The sequence below is a fragment of the Pipistrellus kuhlii genome, unplaced genomic scaffold (genome assembly GCF_014108245.1).
Source record: "Pipistrellus kuhlii isolate mPipKuh1 unplaced genomic scaffold, mPipKuh1.p scaffold_m20_p_2, whole genome shotgun sequence".
Lineage (NCBI taxonomy): Eukaryota > Metazoa > Chordata > Mammalia > Chiroptera > Vespertilionidae > Pipistrellus > Pipistrellus kuhlii.
The window spans coordinates 161,323,639-161,349,247 of record NW_023425515.1 but is presented as its reverse complement, the minus strand read 5'-3'; the positions used below and the strand labels follow the sequence as shown (position 1 = coordinate 161,349,247).

General features: G+C 51.9%; 1 protein-coding gene across 2 annotated transcripts; it reads right to left on the bottom strand.

Moving 5' to 3' along the window:
- Positions 1–217: 217 nt before the first annotated feature.
- Positions 218–24,432, bottom strand: SLC5A9 (solute carrier family 5 member 9). Of its 2 annotated transcripts, XM_036444808.2 has the most exons (15): positions 24,116–24,422; positions 19,249–19,469; positions 17,567–17,638; positions 16,473–16,577; positions 16,011–16,175; positions 15,252–15,357; positions 14,411–14,491; positions 13,930–14,135; positions 13,630–13,765; positions 12,763–12,870; positions 10,637–10,787; positions 8,718–8,886; positions 4,497–4,712; positions 2,808–2,973; positions 218–699 (listed from the first exon to the last, which is right to left on the bottom strand). In XM_036444808.2, exons 2-15 carry the CDS (start codon positions 19,402–19,404, stop codon positions 491–493), a joined length of 2,046 nt encoding a protein of 681 aa, XP_036300701.1. In that variant the 5' UTR covers positions 19,405–19,469; positions 24,116–24,422; the 3' UTR covers positions 218–490. The 2 variants fall into 2 exon arrangements, with proteins under 2 accessions (XP_036300701.1, XP_036300702.1); XM_036444809.2 differs by lacking the exon at positions 4,497–4,712 and having other exon boundaries at positions 24,116–24,432.
- Between the last annotated feature and the right edge of the window lie 1,177 nt (positions 24,433–25,609).

Here is a 25,609-nt window from a genome sequence, read left to right as displayed (position 1 = left end):
TACATGCCTGCCAGGAATAGCTGATGGGGATTGGGAACCAGTGATGTAAAGGAAGGAGAAGGGGGAAAAGAAAGGGATATGGGTGAGCAAAGATGCACATGAATTTCTGCAACTTGCTCGCTATTTCTTTTCTTGTATCCTCCCATTTCTCACCTCAAGACACATGTTGAGTAAATGCCTCTGAGAAGACTCACCAAGAAGGCGACACAGCATTTTGGAGGTAAGACTTTAAGGCAATGCAATGGTGAGAAAGCTGGAGCCAGGAGACCAGGAGGATCCCGCTGTGTGGCCCTGGGCAGGCCCAGCCCTCTCTCTGGGCCTCCATGTCACCATTGGCCACGCAAAGAGGTTGGGTCAGGGGCTCTCCAGGAGTCCTGCAGTCTCAGCCTGGGTAGTCTGCAGTCTGGACAGCAAGGTGGGCGGCGGGCCTGTCTGTGACCGGCCAGGCTGGGCCTTGTTTCATGTCTCGGGTGAAGCCAGGTCTGAGAAGTCAGGCAAAGTAGCCCCAGAGGAAGACGTTGATGGCCAGCAGGAGGACAGCATTGATGTCGCAGACGCGTCTCCAGAGCGGCTCCTCCTCAATGCTGGTCAGCTTCAGCTCTAGCGCGGCCTTCTCTGCGGGGCTCAGGGCTGGCTGCGGGGCCCCAGAGAGCCCACAGAACCAGCCCCAGAGCAGCTTTCCCCAGGACCTGCGAGGGGCTGAGGGACCAAGGAAAGAGGGGGAGGGAAGCAGGAGGGAGCGGCAAGGCCAGGTCGAAAAGGAGAGTGATGAGAGAGCAGGGGAGAGAAAGAGGGGAGAAACAGACAGACAAAAAAGGGTGAGGTGCACAGAAAGGGGAGCCATGGAACAATTACCTTAGTCCTTTCTACTAGCCACAGCCTGGTGCTGAGCTGGGACTTCACTGAGCTCTGACGCTGGCCAGGTACCATTATGGGGAGTTTTAAAAAATAGTTGATAAATTGGTCAAGAAGTTTGGATCTTGAAAATACAAAAAGAGCCCTAACTGTTTTGGCTCAGTGGCTAGAGCGTCGGCCTGAGAACTGAAGGGTCCCAGGTTTGATTCCCGTCAAGGGCATGTACCTTGGTTGCGGGCACATCCCCAGTAGGGGGTGTGCAAGAGGTAACTGATTGATGTTTCTCTCTCATTGATGTTTCTAATTCTCTATTCTTCTCCCTTCCTCTCTGAAAAAATCAATAAAATATATATTTTTTAAAAGAAAATACAAAAAGCAGTTTTGATATTAGGTGTCAGGAGAACTCATATCCTGGAGCTTATGATGTCATAACCTCTAGGCAAGTGGCTGTTTCTGTAGTCAGGGTCCTAAGCAAAGCTGAAGGGTGGAGGCTTCTCAGGCCTCAGGGAAGCTCAGGACTCTGAGAACCCGGCAAAGACCTGGGAGCCAAGTGGCGTAGCTGCCAGCTGTGTGGGGCCAACAACTGGGGCTTGGATAACGCTATCTATGCTTTAAACTTGCTGGAATTATTAAAAGTTTGTCACATCGGCGGCTGGGGATGGAATGAAGATGCTTTTTGAAGCCCCGATGGTAAGCTCTTGCCTACCCTGATGGGCGAGGGCAGCCTCTGAAGGCACCCCAACCCCAGCCAGCACTGGGCTCCTCTATCTGAGGCAGGAGGTACATTGAGGACTTAAACTTCATTAACATTTTAACTCATCAGGGAAAGAGAAATTGACTTGGGGCTTTAAATTGCAAACTAATTTACCACTTCTGGCATTAGTTTTTCTGTGGGAATTTTACACTTTGGGAAATCTCTCTGGTGTCACTAAATCAGAATACCTTAACATTGGTATTTAAGAGCACTGCAGGGAGGTCATAGTCACATTGCATCTAAACCAGCTGCAGTATGTCCTATGTCAACTTCTAATTTCGACACTGTGTGGTCTTAGAGTACACTGAATTCATATATATCCTAACACTTTCAGGAACAGACTGTCGAACCTCAGAGGGAAGGCAGGGGTGGATGGGAAGAGATCAACCAATGAACTTGTATGCATATATGCATAACCCATGTACAAAGACAATGGGGTGCTGAGGGCCTGGGGTGGGGGTTAAGAGTAGGCTGAGGTCAATGAGGGGCAAAGGGGGACATACGTAATGCCTTCAACAATAAAGATTTAAAAAATTAAAAATTAAAAATAATAGAATCTCCAGGAGGCAGTATTTGTGGGCCCATCAGCAGCTCAGGAGGACACAGTGCGGACCCATCTGCTCTCTTCCTGTGAAGATGACCATGGTTTTGTGTGATTCTAGGCAGATTATTAAGCCCAATAGGAAATAAATAATAAAATGGGTGTGTGTGGGGAGGAGGGGGGCTGTTTCTTTGCCAAACCTAAGGCTTTCTTCCAAGTGGATGGAACTCAATTAATATCACGCCCTCTGATTTGATTTTCTGCCCATAGATTCATTCAGCTCGGGAGAGGAGACTGGAACTTTCTGTTGGCAGGCTTGGGGAGGATAACAAGGGCTCACTTGGTTACCTCCCACCCTCCTCCTGGGCAGTGCAGTGCTCATGGGTAGGTGACGGATGGGCCCTCTGTCTAATGCTGGGGTTCAATGTCAGGAAGTGCACCTCCCCATGGATAGAAACCAGATCTTTCCACCTGCACTTTATCAGAAATGAGGGCAATACTTTGGCTCTCATCTGCCTTACTTGTCTTATTCTTCACGTTGTTTTATAGCCATGTGGGAAGGGAGGAAACATATTGTATGGCGTCTTAGGGCACCTGTGACCCAGGATCTGTCCCCATCACTCCTCTGTGATAGCACCCAGCACACCCTCAGCCTACCTCCGTGCTGCTCCGGGCTCTCGCTGGGGTTCTGGGTCCCTCCGAGTCCTGCAGGGTGCACATCAGGTGGCATTTCCATCTCTGATGTTCCTGGTGTGTCTCCGTGGGCTTCCTTCTCCAGCTCAGGGCGGGGGCGGTTCCGTGTCCACCACGTCAGGCGAGCGAGCTGGAGGGAAGGGAAACGCTGTCTTGACTCAGTTCCCTCTGAAGGGAAGTCATGACATAAAATTAGAGGGGCCTCCCCTGGAAGAACCTCAGAGCAGTGAGTGGTGCCAGGAGCAAGCACAGAGCTGGGAGGCGAGGCTTGGATATTAGCTTGGCCTCCACTTCCTTTGGAAACCTGCTCTGCCTGAGCCATGCCAGGTATTGAAAACACACTATGTCAGGTGCAGGGAGGCAGGCACCCCATGACAAAAGGCTTCCAAGATCAGGCTAGGAGTTGATTTCTCTTAAAAGCACAATGCAATGGAGAGTCACTGTAGACACAGGGAAGAGACGCAGAGTCCTGGGATTCAGGAAAAATTGAAGGGATCCAGTTAGAGCCTGTTGCAAAAGTGAAGCAAGAAATAAAGCGAGCTGCCCTCTCTCTCCCCTGCCCGGCTCACCTGTGAATGACCCGCTTATTTGTAGAAATTAGTGCCACCAGGGTAAAAGGTTGTAATCTCTAAGGCATCGCACAGGTAAGGGGTGTTAATGCTGATTTCCACTTAATGTTTCAGGGCCCAGCTTCTGGTATGGGCTCTGTTATGGGTAAATTATGTCCCTCTGCCCAAATGCCGTGTTTAAGTACTTCAGAATGAGACATGCTTGAAGATAGGGTCTTTAAAGAGGTAATTAAGGTTAAGTGAGGTGTTTAGAGTGGCCCCAATCCAATAAGACTAGTGTCATTATGAGAAAAGATTAGGATACAGACAGGCACAGGGAAGGCCATTGAAGACAGAGTGGGAGGAGGCCAAGGAGGGAGGCCTCAGAGGAAACGACCCTATAGCACCTCCATCTCAGGCTTCTGGCCTCCAGAACTGTGATAAAAGACATTCCTGTTGTGTAAGCCACCCAGGCTTGTGTGGTACCTTGTTATGGCAGCTGGAGCTAATGAATGCTCTTTTGCTCAAAAGAAAAGAAAAAAAAAGATTTCAGAACTGAAGCCTGGGCCTCATGTCCAAGGACAGGTAGTTAAATGGTCAGCATGGGAGAGGGGAGAACTCCCAGTTAAGCTCTTACTCCGGTGGACTCTGTTTCTTTTCTCACATATTGTTTCTTGGCTCTTCAACCAATCCCTATGCATTCTTCTAGATCCAACTCAAAGTGGCCTTGGCAGGAGCTCTCCCAGGGCTGACTGCCTCTCCTCTGTGCTCAGCCTTGAGACTGGTCCTTCTGCTTTCCTTCTTGGTAGAGCAACTGTTTATGTGGGTGTCTGTGCCCCCCGTACACCCCGCTGTGGACAGATGCCATGGGAGACCATTCATCGTTGTAACTCCAACACAGGCTTGGCACGTACTAGATGCTCACTGAGTAATTTTTCAATTGAACGAATTACTTTTCAGTTGGGAATGAATAACCTAATGAGCTCCCTGTCCCTGGGACATCTGCATGGCAACAGGTAGGATCATCACCCAATGGGGTGAAACTCGGCGGTGGGCATGGGGAAGCGTTTGGGGGGAAGGGAGTTGGCATGAGTGCTCCACTTGCCTCTTCCTCGGGGATGGCAGTTGTACAGAGGCTGACGGCGACCATGACGATGGCAGTGAGGCCACAGAGGAGGAGGGCAAAGTAGAGGTAGTGGAAGTCCTTGAGCATAGCTGGCCTCTGGTCCACCTCCCCGCAGGCTGGGGCTGGGTAGGAGAACTCCAGGATCATGCGCAGGAACCCTACCACCAGGCCAAACATGAGGCCCCAGAAGGCTCCCTGTGGAGAGAGGGCAGACCATGGAGGGGTGAGATTCAGATGGGAGGCCCTAGGAAGATTAAAACCACTCTCCCCCCAAACCTCTCCTCAACTGGTTGTCACTGTGTTCGCAAGTCCATAGGTGTGATTTAATGCTAAAGCTTTGCCCTGATGTTAAGGCAAACAGAGTGGGGTTTAGGAAATAACGCGAGTTCCTAGTCAGATGGACCAGGATTTGGATCCTGGATCAATTCCAAAATAACGGATGCAGTGATTCAGCTTCTCTGACTCAGAGTTTTCTCATGTGCAACAATAGGAGAAATGAATAAGTACTACATGTAGATGCTTAAACTTTAAGCAGAATGGGATGTGATTTTAGCCGAAACCGGTTTGGCTCAGTGGTAGAGCGTCGGTCTGGGGACTAAGAGGTCTCAGGTTTGATTAATAAAATATATTAAAAAAAAAAAAAGAAAAGAATCGGATGTGATTTTGTAATAAGCAAGGAATAACTTTCTGTTATGGTAAGTGAGAAATCAGAGTTGCTTCTATTTTTTCCATGTTTTTTGTTTTATATATATATATATATATATATATATATATATATATATATATATACACACACACACACACACACACACACACACACAAAAGAAAGCTCTGGTATCTCCTATGTCTTCTTTATAACACTATTCAACCCTAACCTATGCTTCCTTATGTATGAATTGTATTTTTAAAATTGAGAAGTCAATCTGGATTTCAAAAATTCTGCAATGAGCAGAAGCATCCATAGTTCAATTGAGTTTTGCTGTGCACCACGACTATCAGCAGGGAGATCGGACCTCTGCTAATAGAAGGCATCAGTGGACACCTTCCTTCATAGTCCATGAGGAGAGGCATTCCTATGATCTCCTTGGTCTTGACCTTAGGCTCTCACATGGCTCCTGTGGAGTCCTGTCCATGACATCCTTTTCTTCCTGACCCCAGATCTGGGGTGTATAGCCAGCAGATCTGTTTTTTTTTTTCTCAACTGTTCTGGGGAGTAATCAGGGTTATAGTCCTCCTACCTCGAGCCCCTCCCAGGCTTCTGTTTCATGAATAACACATGTGTAACACTCCTGCAAGTTCACACTTCATTTCATCATCATTGCTATATTTTTGCCTAAATATAAACCTTATTAATGTTAGGGATGAAACCGAGCCTAGAGATCTTCTAATCTGTCTTGAGCTTCTACACACTGTTCCTTCTGTCTGAAATACTCATCCCCCTCCCATTAATCCCTCATGTCTCAGCTCAGATGTGCTTCCTCCAGGAAAGCTTCCCTGACCTCCTCCAAGGTATCTTATAAGTGAGATCAGTGGTTGGCAAACTGCGGCTCTCAAGCCACATGTGGCTTTTTGGCCCCTTGAGTGTGGCTCTTCCACAAAATACTACGTGCGGGCGCACATGTGCAGTACAATTAAAACTTCCTGGCATATGCGCAGAAGTTTGTTTTTGGCCTGAGCAAGTCTATTTTGAAGAAGTGGCATTAGAACACTCAAGGGGTCAAAGAGTTGCATGCGGCTCTTGAGCTGCGGTTTGCCGACCACTGGGTTAGGTGTTCCTGTTCTTTACTATCCTAGCAGCCACTATTCTTTCTTCTTATTGTGTACTGAGTTATATTTCCTCCTGTCTGGCCTAGTGATGGCACACCTATATGAACCTTGTAAATATAGTATCCCAGCTTTATAAATGTTTTTTTTCCCCCCCTTTGTACTAGGGTGCTGTTCTCAGAATGTCCACAAGAGGGTATTGGGATTAAAAATGGCACCAGAGTACGGTAAGTAGATGCTACACAGACATGCTCCCAGGACCAAATTGTAATTGCAATTAAAATGCAAAAATAAATCCTGAATAATCAACTGAAGACTAGCTGGAGAGAACCAAGGATGGAAAGTGGAGACCAAATAGAAATTATAGAAAGGGCAGTGGTATGAAAGGGCTGGACTGGCTTCCACAGACAGCAGCTGAAGTTCTGGAGAAATATCTCAGTAGGGGGTTGCCACTGAGAACTCTGGGGTCTAATCCACAAACTGGGTCCCCCATCAGAGAGCACCAGAACTGAGAAAGGTGCCCACAAAACACCTGGCTGTGAAAAGCAGCAGGGTTGCTGTCTGCCAGGGAGTGATGGCTGGATATGCAGGCATCCTCTTAAAGGGCCAATGCACAAAATTTCACATGAAGCCACTCTCTTTGTGCTCCAGCAGAAGAAGGACAGAGTGGACTGAAGCTGTGTAAGCAGAAGCCAGGGTTGGGGGCTCTGGGGTTAGAGTTCAGAAGGTAGACACTCCGGTTTCCTGTGCTGAATCATTCCCTCATGCTGAGAAGGTCATCTTTCTCTGGCAGACCTTTGCTATCCAGGAACTTTTTGCCTGGGGATAAGGCAATTGACTCATTCTATTGGAAAACCTCTTGCCCCACAGTGTAGAGTTTCTGGGGCCCATTTAGGGATTGAGAATAACAATTAGCCTCCAGGCAGAAGCAATTGTTCCATACTATTGGAAAACCCCTTTCCACACCTGTGGATGATTGCTTGAGGGCTACTCAAGATCAAATGCAATCAGTCTGCAGACAGAGGCGGGTCTCTGGAGGCAATGAGTCTTTGCCTGATCTAAGTATTCATAAACAGTGTTTGATATTATCCTGCTCCAGAGATTGAGAGCAGATCTACCTAATACACAGCCACAAACCCAAACAGGCAGTCAAAATGGAGAGACAAAAAACAAAACAAAACAACAACAAAAAACAACAACAAACAAACATACCAAAAAAACCCTCAAATGAAAGAAAATGAGGATTCTCCAGAAGAGGAGATAAATGAAATGAAGATAAGAAATTCTTCTGATATAGAGTTCAGAATAATGATGGTAAAGATGCTCAATAGCATGAGAAAAGATAGTAACTATGAAAAAAGAATAGTTGGAAATAAAGAATGATATAACACTAGTAAAGAATACATTGGAAGGATTACACAGAAGATTAGAGGAGGTTGAGGATCAGATCAGTGAATTAGAAGAAATGGTAGAAAAAAATCACTCAATCAGAGAACCAAAAAGAAAAAATAATGTAAAACCAGGAGAACAGCTTAAGGGAGCTGTGGGACAACATAAAACATAACAATATTCACATAATAGTTGTACCAAAAGAGGAAAAAAGGGAGCAAGGGGTAGAAAACTTCCATAACCTGGTGAAGGAAAAGTCACACAAGTTCAGGAGAAACACAGAGTCCTGAGCAAGAAGAACCCAAATAGGCTCACACCCAGATACATCATAATTAAAATGCCAAACATGCCAAAACCGGTTTGGCTCAGTGGATAGAGCCTCAGCCTATGGACTGAAAGATCCCAGGTTTGATTCCGGTCAAGGGCATGTACATGGTTGCAGGCACATCCCCAGTAGGGGGTGCGCAGGAGGCAGCTGGTCAATGACTCTCTCTCTCATGGATGTTTCTAGCTCTCTATCTCTCTCCCTTCCTCTCTGTAAAAAAATCAATAAAATATTTCAAAAAAAATGCCAAACATGAAAGACAACAAGAATATCTTAAAGGCATCAAAAGAAACACAATTTGTTACCTACAAAGGAGCTCCCATAAGGCTGACAGCTGATTTCTCGTCAGAAACTGTACAGGCTAGATGAAATGGCATGAAGTACTCAAGGTAATGGAAAGCAATGATCTGAAATCAAGATTACTCTATCCAGCAAGGCTATCATTCAAAATAGATGGTGAAATAAAGAGCTTCCCAGACAAAAAAAAAAGGGGTGGGGGGTGGGGTGGGGGACTAAAGGAATTCATCACCACCAAGACAGCATTACAAGAAATGCTAAAGGGACTGCTGTTATGAGAAGAAATAGAGAAACCTCAAGATTGATCAATGTTTATTGAGTGCATGAATGACTATATCAATAGACCAGATGCTATGGATGGGCAGGGGGAAGTTGGTTTGTGCAAGGTCACAGAGAGGCCAGAATATGTGAACTGCTGTACTCACAGGCTCTGTGACCCTCTTGCAGAAGATGGCCAGCAGGAAAAGGGCAGTGACGGGTGGGGCCAGGTAGCTGGTGACAGACTGGATGTAGTCGAAGAGCTGGCCACTGTTGGAGCTTTGGATGATGGGGATCCAGAGGATGCTGATGACGACCAGGAACACCACAAACACTCTGCCAGGAGGGCACGGGGTGCTGTGAGGAGCCCTTGGGTGCCAGAGCGTGGGGTGGGGTGAAGGTGATGCTTGGAAACCAGGAGGAGAGATAGGGGTGGGGTGGAATGCATGCTTGTTGAATCAGATAATGTTAGGAGACTAGAATCCCAAAGGATGAGAGTTTAGAAATTTAGACTCTTAAAATCCCAGAATATCAGAATTCTAGAACCTAAGAGATCAAGGCTTTTTAAATAGACCTGCTCTTCAGTGAGGAATCCATACCTTTCACCCCACCACCCACCTCAGTAAATGGCCTCTGGATCTTTGCTGGGGGTGCCTTTCCTTCTCTTTTTCACCCAAATGCTGAGCATAGCAGCCCCCTTCTCCAGGGTGGCTCCAGTGACTTCTTCCTTCTCTAAGCTTCTCCAACTCTAAGTGTCTCCTCCTTACGCTGCCAGTTAGCTCAGAAAAGAGACTCCACTTTCCTGTCCTGACTCCTCCACAACTGATCCATGATCAGGCCCAGGTCCTCAGCATGCACTCCATGCATGATTTTGCATGTGTGTGACAAGGTTGATGAAAATCTTTTCTTGTATGTGCTGCATGCAATAATGCAAATGGCCAGCAGATGGTACCAGAAACCCACTAGTTGGTGAATTAAGTGTCTAAAACCTGGCAGTTTAGTGGGCAAGTATCAAAAGACACTCTTTTAGAAGTCCCTCAGCACACCAGTCCTTTCCATTTATTTCTTCTCATTTTCTCTTTCTCAGGCCCCCACTAAAGCAGCAGTTACTCAATGACTTCCCTCGCTCATCCTCGCCTCTGCACCTTCTGTCCTGCATCCAGCACCTATGAGCAAGCAGGCAGTGGGACTCTATGGGGCAGCTGTGAGCAGAAGGCACTGTGGTAGAAGAAATAGTGCATATAAAGGCAGGAGGAGGAAAAAAGCAAGTGATCTAAACTCAAAGACCATCTACCCAAAATGGAGAATAAACACATGAGTCCAAAAACCTGAGGTATTTATGGAGCATTAAGTTATGAAGCAACGATTTCAGAAAGGGCCCCTTAACGCTATGTAAACTACAAGCCTGGGGTGAAAAAGAAAAATTAGCCACCATTGTACTCTGAACAGCATGAAGCTGATCCCAACAAGGTAAATGCAAACTCTTTAGCCTGTTGTTTGAGGCTCTGCCTTCTTTGGAGACAAACTTCATACAAATGTCTTCACTGATGCAGGTCCCTCACTGCATTGCCCATGTTTGGGCCTTTCTCGTTAAACTCTTCCACCCTGAGGGCAGGGCCATACAAGTCCTTCCTGTGTCCCCACACAAAGGCATGAACAAGGGGGTCGCTCTGGGTGAGACTGGTGGAGTAAGTGAAAGCCTTTCTGATATCCTGGGATAGCAGCTGGTCCGAAAGACCTGGAGGGCGAGCTGCTTGCTAGCTGCCTCCCATTTATGCAGTTATACGTTTAACTCTGTCAGCTTCTCTCATTGACCCTGCTGACCAATTGCAAGAGAAAGCTGAACAGGCAGGGAAGAGGGGTTTTTTTTTTGTTTTTTTTTTTCCTCCTTGTTCTGGACCGGGAGGACGCGCCCAGAGCAGGGAAGGAAGTACCTGAGGTCTTGGAGGAAGCTGGTGCTAGAACTAGATGCTCTGACTGCCAGTCCGGGGCCCAACCCAGGCACCCTTCCCAGGGCAACCCAGGCAGGGAGCAGAGGGGAAGGGTCTGCCTGCCGGAAGGGGCGCCCGAGGCCGGGCCAGCGCACCTGCCCACCACCATCAGCTCCTGCTCCGTTGCCTTCTTGCGGAAGCGCTGCCACACGTCAATGGCGAACAGCGTGCTGCTGCTGTTGAAGATGGAGGTGAGTGAGCTCATGAGGGCGGCCATGATCACGGCGATCATCAGGCCCCGCAGACCTGGGGAGAGATGAGGTCTCTGTGGACAACAGGCCATGAAGGCCCTGCCGGGCAACGTGGAGGCTGCAGCGCCAGCAGAGCCAGGAGTCTGGGGTGGGAATGGGATGGGGAAGGTGCTGACTGAGGTTCCCACCCAGCAGATAAGGAATCCAGGGCTGGACACTGGGCTCCCGCCACGCCCTGCTGTCTGCTCTGTGGCTTTGGGGGAGCCATGGCCCTCCCCAGGAAGGGGTGTGACAGCCCTAGCATCTCCTGTGGGTGTCAGAGCTGGCCGACACTTGCTAGTGGTCGCTGGTGGGGAGGAGGTGACTGTTACTAAATGTTTTCAGCGTTTTCCTTTTTCATTGAATTGATGCCCTGGCCTGGGAAGCAGAAGCATAGGCTTGTTTCCTGGTTCTGCAGGCAACCAGCTGCGTGACCTTTGAACTGAGTCCTTCATGTTAGGGCCAGTTTTTCCTCCTGCAGCAAGAGGTCTGCTCCACTGATCCCCGAAGTCTCTGCATCTCATGACCAAGCCTCACCCCACGGAGGGATCCCCCACCTGAGTTCACCTCCAGCCTCTACTGCCCTCAGTTCAAATCTTTAGCCACAGCCTGCATGTGTCCCTGGAAGACAAAGGTGTCCCACACCGAGGTCAGCAACTGCCTCTGGGGCCTCTGGTTCTTCCTTTTATTAATAATGTCTTTCTAGCTGAAACCGGTTTGGCTCAATGGATAGAGCATCGGCCTGTGACTGAGAGGTCCCAGGTTCTATTCCGGTCAAGGGCATGTACATTGGTTGCAAGCACATCCCCAGTGGGGGGTGTGCAGGAGGCAGCTGGCCGATGTTTCTCTCTCATCGATGTTTCTAGCTCTCTATCCCTCTCCCTTCCTCACTGTAAAAAATCAATAAAATAAAAAATAATAATAATGTCTTCCTATAATAGTCTCCACACTAGACACCTCAGAGATATCCCAGGCCCCTCCTGGGCTCCCCTCCCACCCACCTCCCTCTGTGGCTGCTTTGTCATCACTGGGCCTCCCCCCTTTCTCTTCTATTTCTTTGATTCATTTCTTATTCTACTGGTGATGAGGGGAGGGGGTAACTCACCTCACCTACTTCCCTTCATAAACCTGCCCTTCTCCCATGTACCCTTTGGTCCCTCAAATACAGTCATCAATCAAGTTCTGCCAATTCTGCCTCCTGTTTATCTTTTAAACCTCTTTTCTCCATCTCTAAAGACACCAACCTGGTCCTAGCCACCATAACCCCTCACCAGGACCACTGAAGGACCTTGTGAATCATCATCCCCTTGCTGCCCTAAGCTGAACCCCAGGCAGAGTGGTCCCTCAGAGCACAAATGCAATGGTGGATGCTGGCCTAACCCACACTCCCTGTCCCCTGACCTCCATTGCTCTAGGTGCGGCCACCACCTCTTCTCCACGATGCTTGTCTCCAGTCCTCCTGCCTCTGAGCCCATAGGGGCCACCTTCAGCCCTGACTTCATGCTCTCTCCCAGCCTCGGGCCTTTGCCCGTGCAGCCCCTCAGTCTGGATGACATCTGCCTCGGCCTCCAGCTGTGTCTGCCTAAGGTGCTCCTCAGACCTCAGTTCCATGTCCTCTCCTCTGAGAAACCTGTCCCTCAGTCCCCCAAAGTGAGCCAAGTGCTCCTGAGGGCTCCCCCAGCCCTACCGTGTCCCCACACTGCTCACACTGTATTTTGGCCTCTGACCCCCTGAGTACCCTGGAGACTGCATGGAGCTGGAGAGCAGGGGCCCGCCCTTTATCCTGCATCTCAGGGACCAGGGCACAGAGCAGTGCCTCATGGATGCCTGTGTGCATGCATGAGTGTGTGTGTGTGTGTATACTGGGAGGGGATGGGGATGGGGATCCTCTCTCTGCCCATGTCCATCCTTACTGCAACCCCTCCTGGGCAGTGGGGATTAGAGGCGGCTGTATGAGGAAGTGACTGGTGGCCGGAGGAAGCAGGACTCACCAATGGGCATGAGAGCTATGACCAGCTTCGGGTAGGCGATGTTGGAGCATCCCACTCGGGCCCCGCAGACTCTTTGGCAGACGTCAGGGTCCACACAGCCCACCTCATCTGCAGAAGAGGTGATGGCAGGGCAGTTAGAGACAAATGATCTAGGGCCTTCTCAGGACAGCCCCATATTTGCCTTCTAACCCAACCAGGAAGGGCTCACTGGGGACTGTGCTGGGCCTGAGGTGGCTGACTGGGTACCAGGATTTACTATGAAACATTTCTCTGCCATATACTGCCCACAAGGCTGGTAGACTCATTAGCTTTAGGCCTTCTATCCTGATAAGAGGCAACTATCCTTGGAAGGCACCAAGAATGCTCTACTGGTCTTTCCCTTATAAAAGCAAGGCAGGATTAAAAATGACATTTGGATGCAAATTTTCTACTTGATAGTTTGGAACACAAATGTGAACATATTACTGGTGACCAGATGTCCTGCTTTTTAACAATAAAAATGCCCCTGTCCTGCGGCATTTTAAAAAAATCAGAAAGAATCTTTCCAAAAATTGGGACTTTTTTTTTTTAAACACCTTGGGACACGGGGCAAATTGTTAAAATCGGGACTGCCCTGCCAAAAGCAGGATGACCGATCACCTTATACTATATGTTCTTTTTGTTTGTTTTCATCCATCTATCAGTTGCCTTCTGTATGTGGCCCAATAGGGGCTTGAACCCACAAACCAGGTATATGTTCTGCCCGGGAATCCAATCGGCAACCTTTTGGTGCACAGGACAATGCTCAACCAACTGAGCCACCCTGGCCGGACAGGACTCCATATTCTTATTAAGGGCTGTGCAACCCCTGCCCACCCCAGCTCTCACCTGGGTACAGGGCCCGGCTGATCATGCCAGGCATGACGATGAAGAACATAGGCAGGATCTTCAGGTAGCCGCCCAGCACGGAGCCCCCCTTGGCGTGGGACAGACTCTTGGCGGAGAGAGACCGCTGTACGATGACCTGAAAGGCACAGCGGAGGCCACAGGTGGGCTCTGACGTGGTCACCGCCTGTGCCCCTGCCGTCGTCCCAGAACAAGTCCCAACCCTCTGCATCCAGACGCCCGGTTTCCCGCAGGGAGCCACCCCCGTTCCAGTGGGCGGGGCCTGCCAGGCTGGGGCATCACCTGGTCCGTGCACCAGCACCAGGTGGCCAGCACCGTGAGCCCGAAAATGAGGCCTGGCCAAGGGATGTCCCCGCTCACAGGGTCCCGGAGCATGTGGAAAGCGTCAGGCCGGGGGAGGTGGCAGCTGGTGTTGGGGACCGTGGCATTGGGGATGGCCAGCCTGTACCGCTGCTCCAGGCCCGGGTACCAGCCTACCTCCTTAAAGCCTGTGGGGGGAGACCTCAGTGAGTGAAGCAGCTCTGAGCTCCAAGAGCCTGTCACAGGCCCCCCAGCTCCCAGTCCAGCGTGGAGTCCCTGGGCTTGGAACTGGCACGAGACATGAAAATGCGGGAGGGCTGTGGGGTGCTGCTGGTTTGGCTCTGAGGGGGGTGTGGCTCTGTGCCCCAAGAAGTCCTGATCAAACCACGGAAGTGACAGGAGCCACACTGGCTGAGGGAGGGAATTAGGGGCAAGGTGGGGTGTAATCAGTTCTCCTCCTTACCCAGAAACATGAGGACCAGGGCTCCCCCCACCATGATGACCGTCTGCAGGGCGTCCGTGTAGATCACAGCCGTGAGGCCCCCTGGGGACCCAAGAAGAGGGCTCATTAGTCTGCACCAAGGTATCCTCTCTGTGCCGGCCCTGAGCGTGCCACGCTGGGGAGGCCAGAGAGGACAGGGTGCCCTCCCAGCAGGTGGGCTTCCTCCATCCCATCTGCCTGGTGGAGGCCAGTCAGTCACGGGTGCTTGGGCCCAGCTCTTCCTACCAACAGCCTCTGCCTGGGCTGCCTGGCCAGAGCCTATTTAATACCCCGAGTCTATCCCTCTGTGTGCTGGTAGCTCTGCCAGGATGCCCTCCCCCATCTGGACGCCCACTTAAATTCCCATCTGCCCAGGCCCACTTGGCCCCCTGCATCCCAGGAGCCAGGCCAGTGCTCTGCAGGAGTGGCTTTATGGCTTCAGTCTGAGCAGCCTAAGGTCTGGTCCAGGTGACAGTGCCCTCATCGCTCCCTCACTTCTGGCTATGGTGGGCTTCCCAGGATCTCTCGTTGCCTCTCCTTTCCTGCCTCTGGGGCTGGCTCTTGCCTCCTGTCCCTGCCCTTGTGTGTCCCTTTCTCTGGTCACTGTGCCTACTGTCATTTCCTCTGCATTTTCCTTCGAGCTTACCTCTCTGTCTGTCTGTCTTGGCTCTTCCTGTTTCTGGTCCTCTGGCCCTCCCTCTGATATCTCTCCTCCAGCCCTCACCACTGTGTCTAGATGGCCTGGTCTTCCCTCTCTGCCTCTCCCCGCCTCTATGTCTCCGCTCCAGCCCTAAACCCCGAGGTGACTTTCCCTCGGCCTTACCTGCAATGGTGTAGACGGCCGTCACCACCAGCAAGACCACCGTGGAGAGGTACAGGTTCCAGCCCAAGGCCATCTGGATGAAGAGGGCTCCGGAGAAGATGTCAGTCTGCAGAGACACAACCAGGAGGTCACCAGCCCCTGGGTGTCCCCTTCCCGCTCAGCAGTGCCAGTTGCTGTCAGCCCTCCTCACACCATGAGGATGAGCCTTCAGCACCATGCTGAGCTGGTGGGGTGGGCTGTGCAGGTGCTGAACAGCCATGGAGGTGTCAGAGCAGAGGCGGTCCCAGTCCATGACTTTTATGAATCTGCTACAGGGCTACAACATGGCAGAGGGCAGGACACATGGATGGGTCACAGGACCCCAGCCTCAAGTCAGTCCCAGAGCTGGCTCTCTGGGCAAATCATGTGACGCAATTTTGTTTTCTAAGTTTAGGTCGATGGAAAAAGAATAAGGACCTTTAAACTGTACCATTCTAGGCAATTAATGCTGGGACTGAATGAAGAGTCAGGGATAGAAAGATGAAAGAAGGAATGATGGACTCTAGATTGTGAGGTCTTTGAATGGAGGACTGTCATTCACTCAACAAACATCATCCATCTGAGGGAGAGCATGCACTGAAGGCACATGGATTCATTCTTCCTTTCTCCCATCCTTCCTTCCTTCCATCCATCAATCCCTCCATCTATTCACCCAGCAATAAGCCGTGCCCTGTACTCAGCATTTTCAGAGACAGGGTGGCCACACTGCAGTGTACTCACTGAAATCTTGGTGAAGATGTAGAGGATGAGGGACAGCACAGACATGTACACCTGGATCCTCTGGCCCCCAAATCGCTTCTTCAGGTACTGCGGCATCGTGACGACGCCGGCTGCGATGTACACAGGGACGAAGACCCAGCCGAGGGCCAGCAGCAGCCAGGTTGCCTGGGAGAGTGGACAGAAGTTGGAGTTCATGTCCTGGATGCAAATGGATGGGTGTCCCCTCGGAGAGGCAATGCCATGTGGAGGCCAGCCCTGAGCAGGAAGTAAGGTACCCGGGGCCTGATCTCAGTCCCGTGTGACTGCCAACGGTCCCTCTATCTCCTCTGGGTCTTGGTTTCTCCATCCATAAAATGGGTTCTCCCCAAGCACATCTGAGGGTCCTCTCAGGGCTAACTCCAGGGGTGGGATGGGGTACAGACCCTCAGTATCCCTGAGAAGCCTCCAGGCCAGCTTCCTTACATTCCATTCGAAGCCGCCCACAGCCAGGCCTCCGGCAGCGCCCGTCCCAGCCAGGCCGATGAACAGGCCGCTGCCCACATTGCTGGACATCAGAGATGCTCCTATCTGCAAGGCACAAGTGGGTCAAGAATCAGGGGCCAGTTTTCAACTGACTCAACCTGGAGTCTACTGTGAGCTTCAGGAGCTGGGACGTGGCAGGGAGAGGGGAACTGGACTCAGAGAATCTGAGATCAGGGGGAGAAGAGAAAATGGGGTAGCAAAGAGAAAGAGGGATGGGACTGACAACTCATGGGTGCCTGCTGTATTGCAGATACCGTGCTAGGCGCTGTATGTATGTTATGTGTGCCAATACACTTGATTCCACAAAGAGTTGGAGGGATGAGTATCAATCTTTCCAAAGAAAGGAAATAATGTTTGAAAAAACAGACAGTGGCTCCAGGCCACCCAGTGAGAATAGCTAAGTAGGAAAGAAGAAAGCCACAGGGAGCAGGTCTACGCAGGGAGAATAAAACACTGACTCAGGCCACGGATCTAAGGGCCCCCAGCAAGAAGGAAGGGGAAACAGAGAAGAGAGGATAAACGGTCAGCTGATGGGGAGCCTAGGTCATAAGGGTGTCAGGATCAGCTCCTGGAGGCTACTGGGGGGTTCACGTCTATGATTTCCCTCATTTAACTGCTTTTTAGTAATAAGCTGATATGTCACCTTCTCAAGAAAGTCTTTGCTGGCCCCACTCCCACTGTCTGAAGGTCGCAGGATTCCTGTGAGCCATCTCGAGACCCCCACTCTGCCCCCCATCCCTCCAGCTCAGCAGTTATGCTGTCTGTGATTCTGTCTGCCCAGTGCCACCCAGCTTTCTAGGACAACATTATGGACCATCATCCTGTAGGTCCACCCTGCGGCCATGAGAGGGCGCCAGTGGATGCTTGTCAGTGGGAGATGTCCAGAACAAGATGACTCAGGTGGCAGATGCATTTGGACAGGAGAGAAGGAGCCCAGAGCCAGGAAACCCACCTGGGGCTGTTTCCTGGGTCCAGGTGGAAGATGCAAAGAGGACTTAGATGTGGGAGAAGGGGAGAGAAGAAGGTCAACTCACTGGCCACCATGTCATGGACCGCCCCGCCAGGAAGTAGCCACCAATGGTGCCTCGGCTTGCTCGAATGGATGACTGGAAAGGAAATGGCCAGAGGTGAGGGTTTCCCTAGATTCTCCAGCCTCTGCCCTCACCCAGATTCCCCGTTCTTGGCCCAGGCTCTGTGGATGCAGAGGAGGGACTGAGGCAGCGTTTTCATCATCTTTATTCTACGTGCCCTTGAGCCTGAGCCTCTCTCTGAGCCTCCGTGCATGTCTCCCAGAACCAGAACCAGAATCAGTGTGAAGACCAAGGAGCCAGTGGAGGGTAGGCAGCCCCCGCCATGGCACAGAGCTACAGGAGCATACAGCTGATTGCTATCGTGCACTGTGGTCCCCTCCATCATCCAAGCTGTGCTTCAGAAATTGAACTGGTGCTTCTGTCTCAGGCGTCCATAGCTTCAGGGAGACAGACCTGTCCCCTCCTTCCCACAGGACTCCTCACCGGGGAGGATAAGTGCAAAGATGTTATTAAGATGCCGCCAGGCCTCTGACTGGGTCTGGAGGGAGAAGCACTGCGGGAGAGGGAGAAAAAGGCAGGAAAAGGGAGGGAATGTAACTGATCTGTCACAAGGCAGTGATGGGCTGTGCAGGGCTGGGGATTGTCCCACCCTTCCTTAGATGTTCCAGTGTCACCTCTGGTCCTCAGGTGGCCAGATGAGCAGACAAATTAATTTCACACGTCAATCACGAGGCCCAAGTCAGGGAGTGACCTGCCCAGCCTCCAAGGAGGGGTGCTGCTCCCTGCTGACCTCTCCCAGAGCCAGGGGTCATCTGTGTGGCCTGGCCTTCCTCCCACCAGCGCTGTTCACCACTTTGCAGATGAGGAAACCAAGGCCCAGAGAGGGATCCTCGCTGCCACAGCCTCGTCAGTGACCACTGAAGCTCCAGGCACCGTCGGCCTCGCAGCAGAGTCTAAAGGTGCTGGAATTTCTCTCGAGTGCTTCCGTGATGACAGCAGCCCTTTATGGCTGCTCTGTGTGCTGGGCACTGAGCCAGATGTCACGGAAGGGTCCTGCCTGCTCTGTACTGTGGTCCTTATTCTCCTTGTCCAACTGAGAAACTGAGGCTCAGAGAAGCCTTGGATGTTCCCAGGGCACGCGGGGATGCTAGTGTGATGTGAGCTCAGGGCTTGCTGACCTCAGAGTCTGCCTCCCTGTGGCACTGAGGCTTAGGGGAACAATGGACACAGAAGGACCGTGGGGTCCGCCTGGCTCCCTCCCCGTGCACACAGGAGCCCGGCTCCTTTAGAAAGCGCTGCTCCCTGCCAAAGCACTAACTAGTGGAGGGTGGGGCAGGCCAGGAGTCAAGCTTCTGAGCTTCCGGGGAGCTGGGAATCTCAGCTCAGCGAAGGGGGAAGGAATAAGGATCAGGGTGGCCAGGGGAGGGTGGGGCAAAGGCAGCAGATGCACAGAGATGGGCGGTCAGAAGAGGGGCTCAGGCCTGGCGTGCCGCTGGCTCGCTGTGACCTCAGGCAAGTCCTCTCTGGCTTCAGGCTGCCTGCCTCTGAAAGGGGATTGATGAGACCCTTCCACCCCAACCCTGTGCTTCCCTGGCCCTCCTTCCCCTGCCCAACCCTGCTCCCAGCCAGAGACAAGTGTGTGGTTCTGCCTCTCCTGCCGGCTCCCAACCTCCACAGCTACTCACCCAGATTCCCACGCCCACAACGAAGACGAAGTAGACGACCAGGACCCCGATGTCGTAGGCGTGCAGGCCGGCCCCGGGGCCCGGTGCTGAGCTCCGAGCTGCCGCAGTCCTCATCCCACTTCCTGAAGCTCCAGGCCCCGGCGCTGCCAGCTCCATGCTTCTCCGTGACAGCCGCTCACCACCCGGCTGGACTTTGAGGCTCTCCTGGCTTCATTCCTTTCCTTTAATGATTAAACAGCCCAGTGCCATCGCTGCTGAGAAAGCTCAGCCCCACTGGCAGGTAAGTCCTGGCACCCTTTCCCCTAACAGCCTCCTCCACCTCTGTGGGCTCTTTCCCTCTCCATCTCCCCCTCCTCCTTCTTCTCCCTTGCCCCTTCCCTCCCTTTCCTCCCTCTCTCTTTCCTTCCTCTCCCCCTCTCTCTTTCCTACCTCTCCCTCTTCCTGCCCCACTACACACACACACACACACATGCACGCAACATACAAGCATAGACAGGCACACACATACACACAGAGAGAGACACATGTAACAAGGCACATATACTCTCTCTCACCACCACCCCCTCAATGTGGAGAAGAGAAAGAGGAAGAGGAGGACAGGAGCAGTGTCTTGGAACCCTGTAGCTGGAAGGACCTTCAGAAGTCAAGTGTCCTAGCTCTTGCTTGTGTGGAGGGGAAACTGTGGCCCAGGGAGGGGCGAGTCACTCAGGGACGTAAAGGCAGACAGAGCTGGACCTTGATCCAGGTTTCTTGGTCACCTGTATGCAACTTTCCTTCTGCCCAGCAGGAGGAGACCAGAGAGAAAGGAGCCTGCTGTGACCCTTGCAAAGCATCCCCCTCATCTGCCCCTGCCTCCAGCCCACCCAGGGTCACCTTTCCTTCTGTTTCCGTGCAGGACCTGAAGCCAGAAGTGCGGCCAGAATGTATACCTCGGCCTACGCTCCGGCCCACGCTGGGACAAAGGAGCTCTCCCAGAAAGAACACAGAGCACCCTGTGCCCCGGCTAGACCATCTGCCCGTGGCCCAGGCGGCCGCTTTCCAGTCCCAGCAGCGGGGCTCAGTGACCTTCAGGGTGATGGAGGGCCGGTTGCTAAGAGACTCTGAGCTTGTGTCCTTGGTCAGCATGGCCTGCGCCCTTCCCACCTCTCAGTGTAAGTGAGTGACTTCCTCCTATGCTGCTCGCGCCCCCCCCCCCCCCCCCCCCCCCCCCCCCCCCCCCCCGCCGCCACACACACCAAGGAAGGGCCATCCTGGTCCTCAGGGTTCCACTACCCACATGCAATGTCCCCTAACCCCATTCTCCAGATGCCTGAGGCTGAGCCCACCCACTGTACTCCCCTCCCCTAGGCCAGCAGGTTTGGATCCACAGCAGCCACGAATCTGTCAGCTAACCAGGCAGTTTAGTATCCAGAGCTCAGGAAGTGCCAGGAGTCAGCAGAAAGGCATTGACATAGTAGGACTAGATATTGCGACACCTATGCCCAGAGCCCAAGGCCTTGCTATATCAGCGAGCCCAGAGCCCCCACTTGAGGCCTCCTGTTGTTGCAAACTAGCAACACTCAGCAGTAGAAAGGGGCTGCCAGAGGCGGGCAGACCTGGAGGGACAGCACAAGAGTGGCTGTGATGGCCAACAGTGTGTAAAAGCATATTAAAACTGGGAACACAGGAAGAATGATGCAAAAGTCAGGCCAAATGGGGCCGGCAGACCTATAAATTAGGCTCCATCAACTCTCAGCAAAGGGCCTTCACGGAAAGCAGCTGAGGATTCAGATGCATTGGCCCTGAGTCACTGAGGAAACATTAATACGACCACCAGGGACTTCTATTGAGAAGGCACACACTGTGAAATCCAGGCGGCAGCATTTCATTCCACATGGTCAGCATTTAGGCAGGTGTTGGCATTCGGCAATGAGGACGCATGTATCCAGGAGCCCCTCTCAGAGAGCTCCTGAGACAAAAGGGTTGATCACGTTGTCATTCCTACCTTGGGTGAGCCCCTGTGGGCCCTGCTCTGTGAGGCAGAGGCGCCAACACGAGCAAGGCCCAGCCCAGTGGGGAGCCAGATGGCACATGGACTGGCACCTTCAGCACGTTCACCCACCCCTGTTTTTAGCTGGGAGCTCAGAAGAGGAGGAGGCAACAGTCCATGTGAGCAGGTTAGGTAGGGCTTAGAGGGAAGGGGTCCTTTGAGCCAGGCCTTAGAAAAGAGTACAACAGATTTGGAAACAGCCTACGTGCCCATCAGCAGATGAGTGGATAAAAAAGCCGAGGTACATTTACACCAGGGAATACTATGCAGCTGTAAAAAGGAGAGGTTTCTTACCCTTTGGAACAGCAGGGAGGGACCTGGGAAGGCACCACGCTAAGTGAAATAAGTCAGTCAGAGAGAGACAAATATCACATGATCTCACTTATTTGTGGAATCTAATGAACAAAATGAAGTGACCAACAAAATAAGACCCGAAGCATGGAGGTATGGAACAGACTGACATATCTCGATGTGGGGTTGGGGGGGACGAAAAGAGATAAACCAAAGAACTTATATACTTATATGCATAGTCCATGGACAAGGGCAACAGAGTAATGAAGGCCTGGGGTAGAGGGTGGGAGGAGAGGGGTAAAGGTGAGGGGGGCGGGATGTGAGCTATCTGTAATATTATCAACAATAAAAAATACATTTTAAAAAAGAGTGTAACAGCAGTGTAACAGGTCCGTAAATGGAAGTTTCTGCCAAGATACAATAACATAAAAATTGAAAAGTGAGCAGCAAATCTGCCCAGGAAGTGCTAAGAGCTAGACTAACAATTATAGAGGCTCTATAATAGGGGTGTCGAACTCAATCAGAGAAGGGGCCAAAATCTAAAATCCAGCCTAAATCGCGGGCCGAATGGTTTACTGAACAGTCATAAACTGTCATTGTGATGGAAACGCAGCGGAGTGCAGTGATGACAGCATGGTGCGGGCCACATTGCAAGGCCTGGCGGGACGGATTTGGCCCGCGGGCCTTGTGTTTGACACATGTGCTCTATAAGGAGGATGTGGAAAAGGGAGAGAGTGTGAGGGCTGGTTGCCCCGGATAGTTTTTTGGAGAGCTTGGTGAGCATCCCGCTCAGCTGGGGTCACTGAGGATGGGGGTGACTCAGCCTGGAGCAGGTAGTGGGACTGACTCGCTGCTTCCAACTGGAGTTGGTGCTTTGGGATTGGGCTGCACCTGGGTTGGGCAAAGAATGTGTAGATGTTTTTTCCGGAGGGAGATGTGTGGACTATTAATAGATGTGAGCCACATGCATAGAAAAGATGGGGTGAGGTTCTTAGATCCTGTCCTACAGGCTATCCAGTAGGGGATTGGGCCTCAGCTGGCAGAACCTGGCCCTGAGCTGCTGGATTCCTGGAGGCTGTGGGATAATGGGCGGGGCTTCAGTGCTGGGGCGGGGCTTCAGTGCTGAGGCGTGGCTGGGCTGGGCTGGGCCCCGACTCCCCTGGATGAGGAGACCTGACTGGCCCACCAGAGAGCCCACAGGGAAGGTCAGCCCGAGGGTGGGAGACCCACACACCAGAGCCATCTGAGGAGCAGCATCGTCTAGTAGGCACATTCCTACCCTTGACTTCTTCTTGCTCAGCACCACAACGCCCATCCGGGTCAGCCTGACCAGGTGAGAGAGAAAGGAAACAAGCTGACAGCGTCTCCTCCTCCCACGGCAGCCAGTCCACCTGCGGGTGGGAACTATGGGAGGAGAAATCTTAACCATAAATGACAATGGAAGAGTAGAATAATGTATGGCACTGGGATTTATACATTTGGGATCACATCTGAGTTGACCGTTTTCAGACAGAATGAAGCCCTAAGGTATGAAACGCTGATGATGGAGGCTTTGCCCTGGAGGTATGAAACGCTGATGATGGAGTGGGCCTCAGCGCCCGAGCTAGAGGAATCCTCACAGTGGATCTGAGTTTTCCACCCGGAAGGAATTCCCCTCCGACGAGGCACCTGGGCATCTGGCAGCCTCCTCCGGCCTCCTGGGCCCAGGAAGAATCCTGGGCAGGCTCAGCTGTACCTGTGGCTACTTGCAAGTTCTTCCTGAAAAACCACTCTACCAATCGCCGCCTCTGAGCACCTCCTCTTCCAGAACAATGGAGGGCAGGGCTAACGTTCACCGCCGTGTGCCAGGAGTAGCAGGTAGGTCAGACCCCACATATAATCGCAATCACACTAATTGTGTGATTGGCCTCATTCTTCCCATCCTGTAGGCGAGGAAGCTCGGGCTCATGGGGGATGTCCCAGAACTATGGGCCTTTAGGTTTGGAATTCAGGCCCAATTCACACTAAAAGCTGTGCTGTCCCACCTACCCTTTTTCCTTAGCCTGATGTTCACGGGAGACAGTGCACACAGCGCATCCTTCTGGAGGTTAGGGTAGGAATGGGCTGTTTTACTCCTTCCAGTGGGGGCTCTGAGCAGGGCACAGAGCTGGTGGGGCTGTGGTAGGAACCTGTGAGCCCTCTCTCCTGCCACCCCAGCCCCCAGCCACGGCTCCTTTGCTGGCAATGACTCTAGCTCTCAGCCTACGTCCAGGTGACACTATTTCTATTTTGTTTTGTGTTTTGTTTGTTTTTTCTACATGGCTGCCTATGCTTCTCTCAGTTTAAAAACGAATGCTCCCATGGTCAAATCACATAGTGGGGAAGGACAGGAGCTCCACATGGACAGGCTGGACGCTCAATGCCAGAGGAAAGGATTATTCCATAGCAGAAGGAGGCTGAGAGAGATGGCAGCAGAGACCTAAGGATGGAGAAAAGAGGGGAAGGAAAAGGAAGAGAGCTGCAGGCTCTTATTACTAAAGCTATGCCTGCCAGACCCATGACCCCTACCTGTGCAGCCTGGTGCCCGGCCTGGGCAAACCTCCTGGGCCCAGTTCTCAGCGACGGGCCCGGCAGCAGCTCCCAGCCTGGTGTGGCGCAGGCCTGGCCTCTGAGGGCTCAAGTGGAGGCTTAGTCCAGCCCTGACCCCTCCTCCAGGGGAGCTGGAGAGAGGCCCTGAGCTCCCACTCCAGCCCCTGGGCCTTGGGTCCTGCAGGACAGTTTTGTTCTTTCACGGGTTCTGTCCTGGGGAAAAGAGAACTCGCTCTGGGCTCAGCGTTCCAGGAACCCCTGGAGGGGTTGGATGAAGACCAAGCTCAGAGTGGGCTGTGGTGGCTGCGGTGGCTGCGGTGGCAGCCCTTGTCCCCAGGGACCTGGGCAAACAGGTTTCTCAAGACAGAGGGGCAGGGCTGACACCAGAAACTTGGCCAATGCCTGCAACTTAGAAGAAGCCTTGGCATCGGGCTGCAGCTCATGCACAGCGTGACTGGCACCCGTGTACACACACATGCTCACACATATGACTGGAAGCTAGTCTAGGAAAAGCTGTGGGCAGGGGTGAACACATAGAATTTCGAATCCAACCAGCTCATGTAGGTGGCTCTGCTCACGGCATCTGAGGGCCTGGGCTGCCATCTTCCCTGTGGATGTCACTTCATGCAGAAGCAGAACGAGTCCAAGAGGAACGGCAAGCCATGGCAGCTGTAGGTCCGGCCGAGGAGCCAGGGGAGCTGTGTGCCTCCAGCACCTCCGTGATCCCTGACCAGGAGTCCCTGGGTCTCCCTGTCACTGTGGGCCCTTTCCTTTCTGGGAAATGGATGCCTGGAATTGTTCCTACAGTGCTGGGAACCAAACCATGCCACAGCCTCCTGCCGCCCCCAGCCTTTGGTACTAAGGGTCAGGGTGGGAGTGGGATCCAGCTGGAGCTGTGATTGAAAAGCAGAAGAAAGTGGGGGCTCAGAATCCACATGCCTGGCACACTGCAGACCCCCACACTGTCATCAAATAAATGAAGGATGCAGCTTACGTCAGTTTCCTCTTTCCCTCTTAAAATAGCTCAAATGCATTCAAATTGTCATTGGCAGAGCCACATACCTTAGCTGAGATGATGATACACACCTAAGTTAAAAGTAGCTTAAACAACAGATTTTGTTCACATCGAAGTCTGAAGTTGAACAGAACAGGACTAGCCTGGTAGTTCACAATATTTTGATGGACTTCAACTCCTTTACCTCACTGCTCCACCATCTTCCCCCTCGGTGTTTAAAAAGGCTGCTCAGACTCCAGCCATTGCCTCTGTATCCCAGTGTACGTTTCCTAGAAATTGTACTTAGTCACATGGTCACTTCTAGCTGCAAGGAAGGATGGGAAATGCTGTCATTATTTTGGGTGATCTCTACTCTGTCAAGAATCTGAATTTTATTTTTGTTGATTAATGGAAAAGAATGGATGCTGGGGAATGCCAGCCATGCTACACTTACTGTCATCACCCATTAGCCCTGATTT

Excerpts from the sequence above, each read along its gene's own strand:
- SLC5A9 (XM_036444808.2), bottom strand. The coding sequence starts at position 19,404 with ATGGAGCTGGCAGCGCCGGGGCCTGGAGCTTCAGGAAGTGGGATGAGG. Across the intron at positions 17,639-19,248 it reads TTGTGGGCGTGGGAATCTGG|TCATCCATTCGAGCAAGCCG; the intron begins GTGAGTAGCTGT and ends TTTCCTTTCCAG. Across the intron at positions 13,766-13,929 it reads GGTGCTGGTGCACGGACCAG|GTCATCGTACAGCGGTCTCT; the intron begins GTGATGCCCCAG and ends TGTGCCTTTCAG.